Raw genomic sequence first — 18,102 nt, forward strand, 5'->3', positions numbered from 1 at the left:
TGACGCTCTGCAGCCCCATGGACTGCAGCACGCCAGGCTTCCCTGCTATTACCAACTGCTGGAGCTTGCTCAAACTCATGTCCATTGAGTAGATGATGCCATCCAACCATCTTATCCTCTGTTGTCCCTTTCTCCTCTGGCCTTCAATCTTTCCTAGCATCAGGGTCTTTTATACTGAGTCAGTTCTTCAAATCAGGTGGCCAAAGTATTGGAGCTTCACGATCAGTCCTTCCAATGAATATTCAGGCCTGATTTCCTTTAGAATTGACTGGCTGGATCTCCTTGAAGTCCAAGGGACTCTCAACAGTCTTCTCCAACACCAGAGTTCAAAAGCATCAATTCTTCGGTGCTCAGCTTTCTTTATAGTTCAACTCTCACATCCATACATGACAAATGGAAAAACCATAGCTTTGGCTAGACAGACCTTTGTTGGCAAAGTAATGTCTCTGCTTTTTAAGAGACTTTTTTTTTTTAATGCTGTCTAGTTTGTTCATTGGAGAAGGCAATGGCACCCCACTCCAGTACTCTTGCTTGGAAAATCCCATGGACGGAGGAGCCTGGTGGGCTGCAGTCCATGGGGTCGCTAAGAGTCAGACACGACTGAGCCACTTCCCTTTCATTTTTCACTTTCATGCATTGGAGAAGGAAATGGCAACCCACTCCAGTGTTCTTGCCTGGAGAATCCCAGGGACAGGGGAGCCTGGTGGGCTGCCATCCATGGGGTCACACAGAGTCGGACACGACTGAAGTGACTTAGCAGCAGCAGCAGCAGGTTGGTCATAGCTTTTCTTCCAAGGAGCAAGCATCTCTTAATTTCATGGGTGGCAGTCACCATCTGCAGTGATTTTGGAGCCCAAGAAAATAAAGTCTCTCATTGTTTCCACTGTTTCCCCATCTATTTGTCATGAAATGATGGGACCAGATGCCATGATCTTAGTTTTTTGAATGTTGAGTTTTAATCCAACTTTTTCACTTTCCTCTTTCACTTCCATCAAGAGGCTCTTTAGTTCTTTCCTTTCTGCCATAAGGGTGGTGCCATGTAGGACCACCTAAGATGGGCGGGTCATGGAAGAGAGTTCTGACAAAATGTGGTCCACTGGAGAAGGGAATGTCAAACCACTTCAGTATTCTTGCCTTGAAAACCCCATGAACAGTATGAACAGAGGTTAATAGGCATTAAAATGATTTGTTACAGCATATGCATCTATTCTATTAACTGACAAAAAGATTGAAACTTTTTTCAAATGATTTGTCTGAACTACTATATTGCTTACCTCAAAGGATTGTTAAAAACATAAAAATGCACAATTATTTCATTCATTCATTCATTTGACAAAAATTTATCAAGAATCCAGGATATGCATGCACCAAGGAAACAAAAAATGATAAATCTTGGTCTGATCTCAAGGACTTTGCAGTAAAATTAATTGATTGTTATAGGAGCCATGACAGGGAGCATCATAACTTGTCATGTGCTGGGTTTACTCTGCTTGGGGGAGTAAGGGAAAGTTCAACAGAGGGATTAGCCTCTGATCTGCCTCTTGAATGTGAGGAGGAATTTAGCAGGTGGGGAGGTCAGGGAACATCTTGTTTCTCCGAGAAGTGAGAGAGCAGAGTGTGCTCAGTGAACAACATGGGAGATTAAGGTGCTGGCCAGCAAAGGAGCAGAGGGGCTACCATGTTTCCAGATTGGAAGGTTCTGATGCGGGGTGAGAAGAACCACAGTTGCCTGCTCTTGGTGATGGTGCCCACACACTGATGTGATTTTGGAATCTCTGTTCCTCTCTTAGAGGAGGATGTTAACAAAAGACATACACATAAATTTGAGGGCTGTAACTGAATAGTATTCAATGATTAAATTCTGTAAAAAAATAATATGGGGCCAAATATTCTTTTTTTAAAGAATATGTTCAACTTTTTGGATTAGGACAATGTTTCATAAAAGGTCCCATATTTTCAAATGGATAATTTCAGGGCTGCCTTGGGGAAGGAGCAGCTTCACAAAACAAGTGGAGCCTACAAGAAATCATTTAGACCTACCAGTATTTCCAAAGACTGAATAATGGCTAGAGATAAATATACATCAAAGTTATTCATCTGTAGTAATGGTGCAGTCAATATGATTGAAAATTTTCCATGGGACTATATTTATTTATAATAGTGCAATGAAAATAATGGTGTGTGAAAGATGCTTTCAAGAGTATATATTTGAATACAGCATACTTACATAAGGCAATTTCAAAAGCAAAAGTTATGGCTGCCTTTTAAATCTGGTATTTTCCTTAATGCACTATTTACAGAGATTGCAGTTTCAAGAATAATAAATATAAACATTGACTAATCTCAAATCTATTTATAAGATGTGGGTACATTGTAAAACTGCAAAATGAAATAATACTTTATTTTCAACATTAACTTTATGTAAGAAACCAACATGCTATGCATAAAAGTAGAGAGATCCATTTTTATTAAAGGTAGCAAATAAAAACATAAAATCATGCTGTATCTAACAGAAATTTTTAATATTTTCCTTTCAGTTCATGAAACAAATAGGGCATAAGGTGAAAAGGATAGGTTCTGGCTTAGGTCTGTTACTTGCAAGAAATGGTACTGAAAAACAAAATGCATTAATGCTTCAATGCTCCTGATGGAAGAAATTATCCAGAACAAAGAAAGAATCTCTTAACAAGATATTATTCTTTCCCTGTTGCCAACAAATAAGCTTCCAAGTGCTGTAACTGCTTTTCTGCTTTCTGGTCATGGTCTCATCTATTCTAAGACTTTTACCCTCGAGAAGAATAAGCCTAATTTTCAAAGAAACAACAAAGGGGAGAAATCAGGTACTGATTTGCCTTTTATCATTTAGGATTTGCTCAAATCTGGCTTCTTCCAAGGCACTATGGAAGCAACAACAGGGTCTTCCTTGGTGGTCCAGTGGTTAAGACTCCAACACTTTCATTGCAGGTGGCACAGGTTTCATCCCTGGTTGGGGAACTAAGATCCCACATGCTGCATGGTGCAGTCAAAAAAAAAAAAGAAGCAACAACAGCAGCCTAAGATCAAACCTCTTGATTTGCTTCAATTTTGGTCTCCAGAACTCATTTTTTATAAATGATTACTATTACTATTTATGAGGGAATTTTCAAATAAAATTTCATTCAAGTATTTGCAACAGTAATTTTTTTTAGATTTTAAGGATCCTGCTGTGTCCTTGCCATGTTTATATTCTAAGTTGCAGATATATAAATATAACAGAAAATATCCACGTTTTGATCACTTCATGTATTGTTTATTCTCTTCCCCACTAACTGTGAGCTCCTTGACGGAAGGCACTTTCTTGTCCTTCCTTGTATTCATTATGTAATGAATCATAATGCTTATGCAATTTAACTCAATAAATTTATGAATATATAAAATACAGCAGTTGAGTTTATGGATGGACAAGCAGTAGCAACTAACAACTCCCAGTCCCCACCCCCACCCCACTATACTCCTTGAGAAGTATTTGTTTAGTGAAAAACATGGACAGAAGAGACTGGAGGGCTACAGTCCATGGGGTTTCAAAGAATTGGACATGACTGAGAGACTAACTGTTTGATATACTTTTTTTATGTGAGCTTAAAAATCAGATAGAATCAAGTTTAAATTCCAACTTTGATACTCATTGAGCAATTTAATCTCATTGATCCTTATTTTTTATATGTGAAAACTGAGGACAATACCCCTTATGATATAGGGCTTCTTGAGGATTGAATGAGTGAATATTCATAGATAATCTATCATAATCTGGAACACAGTAGGCACTCAATAAACACAATCCTCTATTTTCCCCTAATATCCCAGACTTAATATTCCAGTTCTTCAAAGTGGGTACCTAGCAATGTGCCAAGAGTGTCACAAAGCAACTGGATAAACACAATGGTTTTCCTCTTGCATATATGTTTTTCTATGGAAGGTACATAATTATATTAATATAAAACAATTGTTCAGGGATTCTTCTACTCATCAAGTGTTTTTGAGCACCTGTTATGTAGCAGCAGTCTGCTGAGTACAAGGGATAAAACAATTAACAAGACATAGGCCACCTAGTCTAACGGGAAGAAAGAAAGGAGGGAAGGATGGAAGGAAGAAATTAAATTCTAACAAGCGCTGTGAGGGAAACAAAGAGAACGCAGAGATAAAAACTGGGGTTGGGAGAGCCAACCTCTTCAGATAGAGTGGGCAGAGAAGAGTTTTAAAAGCAGTGGATGTAAGCTGGATGGTGAAGAGAAGACAGCCATGCTAAGTGCTGGGGAATAAACACTTCAAGAGGAGGGAATAGGAACACAAAAGTCACCTGAATTCTTCAGGTAAAACAAATTTCATCTTTGCTGGTTTGACAGTTTCCCTGACTTCCTGCTACATGGGACTCTTTCAGATACTTAGGAAGCACTGCCCTAGAGAAGATTTTGAACACCAGCTGCAAGAGGTAGGAATGGTGGATAAAAACCACTCTCCTTTCCCTCTGTATTTAAGTTGGCAGCTTACAAGGGCTATAACTAAGCATCCAGAATAAGCTGGCACAACTCAAATATGGAGGGAAAGATTGTGAACTAGATTTATATAGCTCTTAAGCTTTATGCGGCACTTGCATTTTATGATAGAGATTCATACAAATTAATATAAAATAAAACCAAGTTTCCTCTCAGCACACACTGGATGCTTTCCTTTTGCCTCATGAGGGCATACTGCCACAAATGGTAATGGCTTCTCTTTATGTAGCCATAGGAAATCACAATTTGAAAACGTATTAAATGATCGTAACTTTCACCAGTCACACATTTACTGACAAGCTCTGGTTTCGCTGAAGTAATCTTAAGAGAAGGGGATTCAACTTGGGTAAGTTTCTTGAAGGAGGGATAATTTTATCTCATTTATCTTTGTGTTGCTAAGACCTTGCACAGTGCTAGGGACATAGTAGACGTTCATTACTCTGAATTAAAATGAAGCTATAATTTTCAGTTGAGATTGGTGAGAGGCACTGGGGATTTCTCGCTCTTGGGGATTTGTCACTATGGTTAAATTCCAGTGAAATGGAAGAATGTGAACATTCCATAGCATATGCTTCTGTTCATGGTCATTGGATTTCGCTGCACTTTTGATTACCTGCATATTTTGCATCTCTAACATCTGGGAAAATTCTTTTTGAGACAGTCTTCATACTCTTGATAATGGGTCTAACAAAATGCCGTAACACATGAAGCTGAGGGGGCAGAAAGTAATTAAGTGCTTTCAGGAAGGAGGAATACTTATGGCCATGAAAATCCCTCTGAGACTGTGCTTAGAGGAGCTGTCCCTGCTACCCTAATGAAATTATGGAGAAAAAAAATGTAAGCAATTTCTTCAGATGTGGCTTTATTTTCCTCAGGTTTTCAAATAATTTTCTAAATGGAAGAGAATTTCTTTTCTTTTTTACAATCTGGAAGCAAAAATACATGTTGTATGAGAAAAACAGTATGCCAGTGCAATATTCAAAATTCTTGATAGTGAGCAACAGTGGAATTTGGTCTCCTACTTACAAATTTGAAGAAAGAAATAACATGTCCCATGACAAACTGAATTTAAGGACAGATTAAGTTGACCATAACCATATGGGTTAGCATTTAAACATTTATATTAACTTTTCAAAATGAAAAGTCATTAGGGAAGTCATACCATAGTATGTATCATTCATTTCCATTTTGACTTTTTATCTCACAAAGGTCACAGTATGATAAGCACAAATTCAGAATTTACGCCATTATTATCATAGCAAATGTTTCTTCTATTACTAGGCTAAAATATTTTGTCCTGTTGGACAGTTTAAACTTCTTTAAAAAGAGTGTAGTTACTTAGTGACACTTTCTCTTAATTTATTACTGAATGTAACAACACTGACTGGCCTTTAGATCACCACCTCCTGTGCCTCAGCTTCTATTACACTGGGTTCCCCACTTATCCCTCTCCAGTGACTTGAGACCAGAGGAAAATATAGATCATACCATTTTAACACACAAGAAAGAATCATAAGGAATCACCTTACAAGGACAAACAGTGAGGTTACGTCACGGCATGTCCTTCTTTGTCATGTTATATCCTACGTCCCTATATACTGAATAGTCTATTCTGTCTGACTTCCATATTGCATCTTTGGTAAAGCATACAGATAGAAGCTCTTGAAACCTCCAGTCAAGGAGCACTGATGGGAAGCCAAAAATGAGGAGAGCTGACTTCACATCTTACAAACAGCAGGAAAGAATGACCACTAAAAATTTACATTGTTAAAATAATTTAATTTGAAAAATGAGATTAAAAAAAAAGCGGGCAGCTGTAATTGAAAAGCCCAAAATTATGGACGGTTTCACATTTGCATGGAAATATGAATTAGGCTTCAAAAATTCTCCTCTGATTTATGTGTGCAGAAAAATTGTCCTCAGACACCCTTCACCAATACTTCCTATTCCCAGAGCACTTTGCATAAATATTTATGTGAAAATTGATTTGACTCTTTTCTACATTCTGCTGGCTTGCTTGCCAATGCCAATGCTTTTTTTTTTATGTCAAGATGAAGCACTAGCTGGCAGAGTAGATAAGCAGCTAAAAACTGAGTCTCTGGTAGACTGAACCCCCACTGCACGATATATGGATACTGGAGGATAAGCTGCACATCAAATCTGGTACTTTCATACCAGATCAGAGCTATCAAAGCTGAAATTCCTCATTGGAGATTTGTTAGAAAAGTACTTGTCATTTCTGGCCAGAAGTTAGTGGGACTTGTTTCTTATTTACTCTCTTGACTATAATTTTGTATGATGGAAAATATCCTTTAACTATAAAAAGTTGGGTTTGCTTATGATAAAAAGAAAATAAATCTATCACATTTTAATTAAAACCTTAGCATGCTGCTTATTTGTGTAAATCCCCCATTTTGTGATTTCTGGACTGAAACAGTCTTTGCTGACGTAAATGCAAGATCGACCCCTTGAGCTTGAGTTGGAATTTTAACAAAAAGTGATGAAGCACAGAGGGTTCTACTTAGGGCATAGTTTGCAATTTGGGACACATTCATAAGATTTTAAAAACAGGTGTTGCTTATATCCCACTCAGGTGTCAGGTGGTTGAGGGTTATGTATCATTAAGGTCTCAAATATAAAAATGCATGCATGCATGTTAAGTTGCTTCAGTTGCATCCGACTCTTTACAATTCCACAGACTGTAGCGTGCCAGCTACTCTGTCTATGGGATTCTCCAGGCAGGAATACTGGAGTGGGTTGCCATATCCTTCTCCAAATATAAAAATGGATATGGACAAAATTGTGCATGCTTTTCTATAAGCACTTCACAGAATGGCGGAAGCAACTCTGTTTGGTGATTCTTGGTACAGTTGGTGGGGCCAGCACATTCTCAAGGATATTTTTGTGATGCATTTCCAGCCAATCACTTTGCCTGGTGGTCCAGTGTGAACGTCTCCTTGCAAGCCTCCCCAAGAGATAGAACAGTAGATGACTATATTCAGAGACCTTTGCAAAGCTGATGCTAACTTGAGCTGAAGCTGAGATCTTGGGTTTTTGAATAGGAACTAAAAGTTTTCTCCAACAGACTAAAGAAAAAGAGGTCATTGAAAAAAAAATAATGATGGTTACCAAAAATCAGGGCAGCAATACAGTATTATTTTTAGTGGCATTATTTGACAAATTTATTTCAAAAAAGGCCCTAAAGATATTAATTCAGAAACAAGAAGTTTTAATTTTTTCATTGAACTTTCCCAGAAACACATTATCTTTAACATGTGAAGAATGTGGATGATGGAATCACACGAAGTTTTTGAAGTGGTTTCCTTTCAAGTGTAAACATTTAAATGACCATATGAAGTAAGGACAAATGAGAAGATTCAGAATGATGTGTCCACAATGACTGGTCAAATAAAGAACTGTTCGAATAAAACAGTTGCTAAACAGATGGTAAGAAGTGATGGTTCCAGGGAGTTTTTCTTATTTTATGTAATTATTGAAATAAGAAAGTCAATAAATTAAGATGCATTTTGATTTATGTTATGCATAACATTTCCAAATATAGCAGATACAACAATAAAAATTGCTACTTTTCTTTATTGTCAAGAGGCCTTAGCAGTTGTTTTGGTACAGCTGTTATTTTCTTACTACTTTTTCTATAGTACATATTTCAAGACAAAGTCTGGTTATGCAAAGGAATTTCTTTTAAATTTCCTTAATTTTTTTCACATATAACAGTATAGTATTAATAGCTTCAGATGTATAATGATTATTTTCTGCTATATTTATTTGTACATATAGCAAAGTGACTAACAAAACATGTATAGTTATGCAAAATAATTTCTGCATGTATGAATTAAACCCGCTATATGCCTGCATGAAGACAAGGGAACAACTAAGTGAAGTGATCCAGTCTTCAAGATGTAGAATACACTCAGATTTAACATCATACTGTGACTATCAATTACTCTGCAAGACATGTGGTATGCTTAAATTTATAGCAACTAGGCAAGGCTCTTTAAACAACTTTCACAGACAATCAGTAAAACTGATTTCCTCAGAGACTTACCTGCTCTCGCTTTGCTTCGTTTGTCAGAGAGCACCTGTATTAAAAAAAAAAAAAATCAAGACTCTCTTAATATCTCAAATTTATGCTGCCGTCATTAAGAATATCGAGTTTAAAAAAATCAGATTGTAAAATTATAACTGAATAGCCTTCAGAAATGAAAGTAAAATGCCAATTGCATGATTTTAGTGTGCACAAAGAATCTGGAATAATGAAAGTAATATTCATTGACAAGGAAGATGCCTGAATCTTATTTTTCTCAGATTTATGTACTTTTCTCAGGCTTATGTCAAGATTTACACTATACTATGCATCCATTTAGCAACTAGAGGAAGACTGACGTCTAGTTTTTGTCCTGCACTCTGCTGCCCTCATGTCACCAATAACCTCCAATAACCTCCTTAGTGCTAACCAGCAACATTATAGCAACTGAGGCAGCTGAGCACTCCTCCCATCAGAAACTTGATCCTTCTGGACTCCTGTTCCCACAGTCCTTGCTTGTACATATCTAACTAGTCCTTCTCATTTTCTTGGTGGATTCCCTTCTTGCCTGGGCTCTTTTTGCATATTGATTTAATTTACTTTTGTTATATTTTGTTTTTCAGATATGTTGCAAGGCTGGCTTCTCTTCTTACTTTGCACTTTTTCCAGGGTGATCTCATCTACTTTCCATCCATACTATGATAACCTCCAGATTTATACCTCCAGCCCACGTCTCTTAACTTGAACTTCAGGCCAATATAGGAAACTGTTTATTGGACATCTGCATTTGGAGATTTCAGACACCACAAAACCGTGCGTTCAAACTCAACATTTTACACCCCCTCACATACATACCCAACTCCAAAACCAATTCTTTTTCTGTGTTCCCATCTTAGCAAAAGGCATCATGAACTGAACGTATGTGTTCCTCCCCAAATTCAGCTGTTGAAGCCTAATCCCCATTATGATGGCATTTGGAGGTGGAGCTCCGGGAGGTAATTTGGTTTGGATGAGGTCATGTGGTTGGGTCCCGCACAGTGGAGTTGGTGCCCTTGTAAGAGGATGAAGAGCTCAGAGTTCTGTATCATGTGAGGACTCAGTGAGGAAAATGGTCACTGGCAAAGCAGGAAATGAGTTTTCACCAGATACCAAATCTGTCAGTACCCTGATCTTGGACTTGAAGACTCCAGAACTATGAGAAATAAATATCTGTTGTTTAAGCCATCAAGTCTATAGTATATTTGTCATAACAGCTCCAACTGATAAAAACAATCAATCTACCTTGTTGCCCAAATGGGAAACCCAAGGATCATCTTTGACTCTTTCCTGCCTTTCTTGTTAAATTCTGTTGATGCCTACTCTCAAATCTTGCTTGAATCCATCTACTTATTTTCATTTCTACTTCCACCTCCTCGGCAACATTCAGGTCATGTTTAGATAATTGCAATAGCCTTCTAATTTCTAGCCTGACTCTAGTTTTATCTCCCTCCAATCTATTCAGCTTCCAATATGATGTTTCTAAAATACAGTTTGATCATGTCACTTTTCTACTTGGAGGTATCCAATTGTTCCCCAATACCCTAAGAATAAATAGAGTTTAGAGGTTAAGATCTTACGTCTAGCTGCATGACCTTCAGAAAGTTATGCAATTTCTCTGAGCCTCATTCTCTCATCAGGCAAATTGGGTTGTTTTGAGGAGTAAGTAAAATAACGTGTGTGATGTGCTGACCAACAAGTGTGGCATAGAAGATAAATACAGTAAATATTTATTGATTATTTTGAAGAAACTTCCCAAAAACAGAGACTTACATTTTATTATCTTTCAAACCATTATGATAATTTGAATAATACTCTTTGAGAGTCAAGGATGAAAGAGGCAAAATGCTGATGCTGTTAGAGCTTTTTCCTCAATATCAGAGTTCCTCCCACCCCATTCTTATTCTCTCTCATCTTACTTTATGTCTCTGTTCACACTTACAGTGGGTAAGAGCAAATTCACAAAAAGATTGATGATTGACATTGAGAAGAGTCCATTTTCCCAAGTATATTCACATTTTAAAGGGCACCATCTGATGACAAACACCAAGTACTGAATCTCTAATGATAAAACTCGAGATAGTGTGAGACAGAGGAGAAAGCTCTCTCCACATTTCTCAAGTAATATCAAGTAGGTGACTACTTCCTGCTCTAAAGAGAACTCAATCAATGAGAATAGTGCATCATATTTAAATGGGTCTCACTTGATTTGGAAGCAAATATATCTAATGACTATTTGACTTGGAATAGCAAGTAAAATAAAATTATAAAGTAGATAAGTTTTGTTACATGAATATAATAAAACATTAGTAATTATTTAAAATATCATAATAATGTTTCAATAACCATTCAACATAGAAATAACCCAGCAGGATTCTTCAACTGTTTAAAAATTCTCAGTTATGAGCCAAGAGCAATTCCTGCAGGGAAATGTCAGCTTGAGGGCTTAAAAAAGGAAACAAAAGTAAGTAGACTTCCTCATCTAGTCCTTGAGATTGAGTGCTAACAGAGCTACTCACACATTAATAATGACAATAATAATAATAATTGGGAGAAGGCAATGGCACCCCACTCCAGTACTCTTGCCTGGAAAATCCCATGGACGGAGGAGCCTGGGAGGCTGCAGTCCATGAGGTCGCTAAGAGTCGGACACGACTGAGCGACTTCATGCATTTTTCACTTTCATGCATTGGAGAAGGAAATGGCAACCCACTCCAGTATTCTTGCCTGGAGAATTCCAGGGACAGGGGAGCCTGGTGGGCTGCTGTCTATGGGGTTGCACAGAGTCTGACACGACTGAAGCGACTTAGCAGCAGCAGCAACAATAATAATAATTGACATAAGAAACTAAAAGTCAGATTGCTTGATTCCAAAATAGATAAATGCAATAGGGATTTCCAGATAAACAGAAGTACTCAACAAATGTATGGTCAAGTATCATTTAGTTCTAAACGCAGAATGATGCATTAAAAGGTGCAAGCTTGAATCTGGTAAATATATGTGCTTGTGTGCTTGCTAGGTCGTTTTAGTCATGTCCAGCTCTTTGGATCCTATAGATTGTAGCCTGTCAGGCTCCTCTGTCCGTGAGATTCTCCAGGCAAAAGTACTGGAGTGAGTTGCCATGCCCTTCTCCAGGGGATCTCCCTGACCCAGGGACTGAACCTGTATCTCTCACGTCTCCTGCGTTAGCCAGTGGGTTCTTTATCACTGGCGCCATCTGGGAAGCCAAATTAATTAATTTTAATTAATATTAAAAATATTAAAGTCATGATGAGAAAAAAGTAGAAATTAAATGCCTAAAATTAAAGCAACAAAAATTAGTGTTCTTGAAAAAGAAAAAAAGAAAAAATTACTAAATTTTAAAGACATTGGAGATATTTGAAAATGAACCCCTAATGCATGTTAACCATTTCAATGGTACATGACAAATTAGATGCAGAAGTATAGCTATAGACACTCCTTTCCCAGGAAAAATGATGAGACAAATATTAAATATACATACATATATATTTCCTATACTATGTCAGCTCTAAAAAATTTATAAATGTGATGATGAACATAAATTTCTTTATGGATATTCAACAATATTTTCCCATAATCATTTTCATTAAAACTCACTAGGTGATGAGGCTGGGAGGAGGAGAGAATGGGGAGCTGCTGTTTAGTGGGTATAGTTTTAAGATGAAAAGAGTCTTGGGGATGGAGGATCACACAACAGTGTGAATGTACTTATGCCACTGAAGTGTACGCTTCAGTGGTTAAGATAATAAAGTTTATGTTTTATGTATTTTTCCACAATTAAAAACACACAAAGAAATCTCTAGATGCACATAGCCTGTTGTTACTTGTTAGGTTTAAACTCCCACTACCTTACACTTCAAACCCCTCTGTTTGGAAATCTGAATAGAATAAATCTAAGATCCAAAGTATGGCTTATGGGCAGATAATAAAAGAACTGCTACTAACCTGGAGATAATTATTTATACTCCCCAAAGTCATCATGGACTGCAAGGAGATCCAACCAGTTCATTCTAAAGGAGATCAGTCCTGGGTGTTCTTTGGAAGGAATGATGCTAAAGCTGAAACTCCAGTACGTGGTCACCTTATGCAAAGAGTTGACTCATTGGAAAAGACTCTGATGCTAGGAGGGATTAGGGGCAGGAGGAGAAGGGTACGACAGAGGATGAGATAGCTGGATGGCATCACCGACTCGATGGACATGAGTTTGGGTGAACTCTGGGAGTTGGTGATGGACAGGGAGGTCTGGGATGCTGCAATTCATGGGGTCACAAAGAATCAGACACGACTGAGCAACTGAACTGAAAGTCATCATGAGATTACAGTCATCTCCAGAAGCATGAAGAAGGAAAAGAAAAGAAGGTGGGATAATGGCATTCACTGATGCCAGGGCAATTAGATGAAAAATCTCCAGGCAACAAATGGATTATTTCTCTGGATATTTTATTATTTGTTGAGTGTTTAGCTAACATATAGAAACACTCATGTCTAGCACTATGCTGGGTGTTTGACCCTTTCTCTTTGTGGGATAGATGGTTAAGGGCAGGTAATTATCCCTCTGGAGATTCAAGAACTCTAGAATGGTTAGAAGTGCAAGCTGGAATCAAGATTGCCACAAGAAATATCAATAACCTCAAATATGCAGATGACACCACCCTTATGGCAGAAAGCAAAGAAGAACTAAAGAGCCTCTTGATGAAAATGAAAGAGGAGAGTGAATAACAGGGGACAACAGAGGATGAGATGGTTGGATGGCATCACCAATTTGATGGACATGAGTTTAAGCAAGCTCTGGGAGTTGGTGATGGATAGGGAAGCCTGGTGTGCTGCAGTCCATGGGGTCGCAGAGTTGGACATGACTGAGTGAATGAACTTACTGAGAATAGTTACAATTATCTCATGGATAAATCCTAGTAAAGTTCTTTGAAGTATGTTTGAGTTACTTGCTTCATCTGGTGAGATTCCCAGAAGGTGTTAAGTTTTTAATACTGGTAAAGTCATAGTAATTATAAAGCCGTGTTCACACAGACAGTCTAAGAATAACAACATTTTAGGAATTGGTTTTATGAACATGTATTTAGTAGACAATTGCTTTTTGGAACAAATGTATGAAATCTGGATGAAATGCAGATATGCATCCCTTGTCACATAGACAAATATGCAGACTAAATGAATAGAACAACTCTAGACAATCATAAAAACATCCAGATAATTTTTATTGGGAAGCAATGGCCCTTGGGGCTTGTGATGATCAATCAAGTCAATAAATACATTGACTATTATTGTCCAAGTGAAAGCAAAAAGCTGTTTCATCACCTGCTGTTCCTGAAATACAAAGGGCCCATTTGTTCCTAGTGCCCTTGTAGTAAGCCTTTAAAACTAAAAGCAGCAGATAAAATCCCAAAGTAAATAAACTCTTATGAAAACATGTAAGCCATTTTACTATTTGCTCTTTACTCTGTCCAGAATACACCTGCTGGTTTCAAACTCAGTAAACCATATTTTGCAGTGACCCTGATTTAAACATTACAGAATAATGTCTAAGTAGAAATAAGCTGATCACCAGGTTACCACTGGAAAGCTGGTTTCTTTAGACAAATATAAGGGATATATCATACACTGACTCTGGCCCAAATAACTTAAGACTCGTTGACTGTGAGATAGGTAGTTTTATATCTCAAAAAAACAAACAAAAAAACCTTTTCCTAATCTCCCTCATGTTAGCTCCTTAAAAGATCATGCACAAACTATATGTAAAAATGAAAAAGAAGAACAAATACTTTAAAGTATTATAATCTGTGATTTCAGAGCTATTTCAAGGAGACCTAAAAGTTTTAATCACAGTATCAGTTAATGAAGAAATAAGATGAAAATTTAATGTTCTTTAATTACCATACTAAATTTCCATTATTGACATTAATTTTGATTTCAAAATATCCCAAATATGGCCTTGTAGATAAGTTTCCAAAACTTTTGATTTTTGTAAAAATTCTTTATAGTGATTCCTACCGAATTGTCAAAGTTATTCCTCCCCTGACTCAGGCTGAGAAAAGGCTGTAGTAATTCTTAGTGGGACTGTGGGGAGGAACAGAAACCAACAGATTTCCTCACAAACAACTGTACTATGAAAGCCAAAGAAAAAGCTGCTAAAAAAACTAGAGAGAATGTATAATTCAATATTTACTCTTTGTTTTCATTTCATCTTTACTCATTTCTTTTACACCTGAGATATAGAAAGTAATTTTTGTTTTAGTGCTATATGAAAATTTCAATACATCTGAAACCTAAGAGTCAAATGAAAATCTACTTTTGTGGATTGAAAAATATTTTGATTCAGCCCATGATGTATAAATTTTTCTACTTCTAAATGTAAATTTTGGTATATGTACAAATATAGGATTTTGTTTATATCCTCAAGTATAGGATTCAGATACTTGAACAGAAGTAGTAGGTAATGCATAATTTCAGACATTTAACCTAAATGCAAAAAAACACAAACAACCTTTACTAGTTCAGTGAGTATAAAATGATGCTATTTAATAAACTATGGCATTTTAATAAGCATGCCTGACATCTGGTACTGATAAAAAGGATTCTATATTTTATAGTTAACATTTAAAGAAAAAACATAACTGTAGTTTTGCTATTTATCACAGGCCACAGATGGCATAGGTCACATTTGGGTGGCTTCATTTCCTTTTTGAATAGTTTATATAAAGACGCCACTTGTTTTCTTTCTTTCTGTGAATGCTTTATATAAGGTTTGGATCAAGTCCCAGAAATGAATAAATGAAGGAAGAAAGGAATGCATCAAATGAAAACGAAGTTTCTTAATAACAAAACTGATTATAGAATTTTCCTGGAACAAGTTTAGTTAATAAAGTTCATTCTAAAACAATGATCCAAGGAATTTGCATCTGGATAAATATTTGAAGTAACTGTTCCAGAACTGCAAAAACTCATAAGAACCTCTAAAAGTTCCATCTTTTGAACAACTGTATTTGCTCTAGGCAAAGTGGACTAATCCTTCAATTCAAGGCAGGTTTGTCAGAAGCCTATGGAAGCAGCAGCTGAGCCTGATCTTGCTGAGACAGTCAGGCTGCTCTGGAGCTGTCCAGATGCTTTCCTTGTCTCTGGAGCATGCATCTTCTTGTCCTGCTTTCTCAGACTTCGTGTGTTCCACTCTTTAGATCCTCTGCTGAGTGTCCTGTTCCAACTTGGACACAGAACAGTGGTGTCCCTGACTCTTGACCCCAACACACCAGCTCTTGACCCTTTCCTCTAGAAGATGTCACTGGCATCTGGTCCTATCATTTCATGGCAAATAGGTGGGGCAAAGTGGAAGCAGTGACGGATTTTATTTTCTTGAGCTCCAAAATCACTGCAGATGGTGACTGCAGCCATAAAAAGAGAAGAAGCTTGTTCCTTGGAAGAAAAGCTATGACAAACCTACACAGTGTATTAAGCAACAGAAACATCACTTTGCTGACAAAGGTCCATCTAGTCAAAGCTATGGTTTTTCCAGTAGTCATGTATGGATGTGAGAGTTGGACCATAAAGAAGAGTGAGTGCTGAAGAACTGATGTTTTTGAATTGTGGTGCTGGAGAAGACTCTTAAGAATTCCTCAGACAGCAAGGAGATCAAACCAGTCAATCCTAAAGGAAATCAGTCCTGAATATTCATTGGAAGGATTGATGCTGAAGCTGAAGCTCCAATCCTTTGGCCACCTGATACGAAGTGCTGACTCATTGGAAAAGACTCTGATGCTGGGAAAGATTGAAAGCAAAAGAAGAAAAGGGTTGCAGAGGATGAGATGGTTAGATAGCATCAATGACTCAACGGACATGAATTTGAGCAAGCTCCGGGAGATAGTGCAGGACAGAGGAGCCTGGCATGCTACTGTCTACAGGGTTGCAAAGAGTCAGACACGACTTAGTGACCATTATAACAGCAACAAATCAATGCAGTAGTATAAAACGTACATCATATACTTTTTCATTAAAATTTGTTATAATAATTGAAAATCAATGAGTATACTTACACAAGCATTTATCAGATGATAATGACAGAAATATTATGTTATGAGACATTCAAAGTGACAAATAAAAGCTCTGAATGCAAAGTCAGTGTACTAACCTGTAAGAACTGGGAGTATGAATTAATTAGCTTAAAATCAAACATTTTTTCCTCCTTATTTGGTTCAGAATTCTTGTAATCATAAAAAATGTTTGGTTTCATGATTTACCTTTGAATTTCCTAGCCCAGTACAATATCACAGGCCTAGTAAAAATACTTGCAATATCTTGATCTAGTTATCTAGATTTACAAGAGGCATGATCCACCCTAAGATGATTGGTAAAAGTAAAAGATTCCAAGGTTTGATAATCTAGAAGAGTAGGTAAGGTGTATATACACACACACACACACACACACGCAAACCAATAGAAAGCTATTCAATGAAGAATTGAACAAAGAATGAACTGATATCAATAACCGTAATTAACACTACTTTATATATATCTTACAGATATTAGTGAAAGGAAATTCACTACATTTTCATGTGCTGTTGAAAATCCAGCTGGATGAAGATGAAATTGAGTTCTCTACTCTGAATGAGATCACAGTCTAGAGCAGAAGACAGCCCCAAAGGGAAAAGATTGTGATCGTTTGGAACAAATATACCAGTAGAGATGACTATAAGAAATGATGGTTGCTTAGAAAAAGGGTCTCATATAAAGAATCAGGGGGAGGTTTGTGAGGAGGGTAGTATTTAAGATCATTCTTAATGAATAATTTCACTGGGAAAATAAGAGGGAGAGGGGAATTCCAGACAGAAGGGACAATATATACAAAGGAAAGGGGCAGAGGGGAGGGAAGCATGAGTCTTTGGGGAAATGCTGTAAACTAATTATAGGGAAGAGTGTAAAACAATAGGGTTAGAAAGATAAGATGGGTAGATAATAGAGGAATTTGTATACCATACGAAGTCCTTGGGAATATGTATACTATATGAAGGCCTGTGGGTGATAAGGACTCCAAAATTATAGGCTTTATAATGGTAATTCCCAAGTGACATGAGGGATGGACTGGGGAAGGAAGAGTTTGGACACAAGCTCGAAAAACCAAGACCTGCTGAACAGGACATGAAATTACGAGTAATATTTAGGAGGGGATGAAGAGCAAGGGAAGTGAGAGAGAGGGAGAGAGAGAGGTCATCTTGGGTAGTTTTCAGGTTTTGACATAGGTAAAGTGGTTCACAGAGGTGTCATGCTGATGAAGATGAGCAATAGGGGAGGCGGTCAGGGGTTTGGAATATAAGGTAAGGAATTCTACTTTTAGACACATTGAATTTGAAAAGACTGAGGGACACCCAGTGGGGGCTGTATAAAGAAGCTGGAGTCCAGGAAAGTGGTCTGGACTGAATGAATACAGAATATCTGTGAGAATTCCAGCTCTGAAAGATGAGCTGG

At 37.3% G+C, this 18,102-nt stretch overlaps 1 protein-coding gene across 1 annotated transcript in view; it reads right to left on the reverse strand.

Annotated features, from left to right (window-relative positions):
• Nucleotides 1-18,102, reverse strand: part of STARD13 (StAR related lipid transfer domain containing 13) — a 381,403-nt gene that overhangs the window by 293,441 nt on the left and 69,860 nt on the right. Inside the window, exon 2 of the mRNA XM_018056642.1 lies at nt 8,599-8,632. Coding sequence (XP_017912131.1) covers nt 8,599-8,632 — 34 coding nt within the window. The remainder of the gene's footprint in view (nt 1-8,598; nt 8,633-18,102) is intronic.

This window comes from Capra hircus, chromosome 12 (assembly GCF_001704415.2).
Source record: "Capra hircus breed San Clemente chromosome 12, ASM170441v1, whole genome shotgun sequence".
NCBI classification, from domain to species: Eukaryota; Metazoa; Chordata; class Mammalia; order Artiodactyla; family Bovidae; genus Capra; species Capra hircus.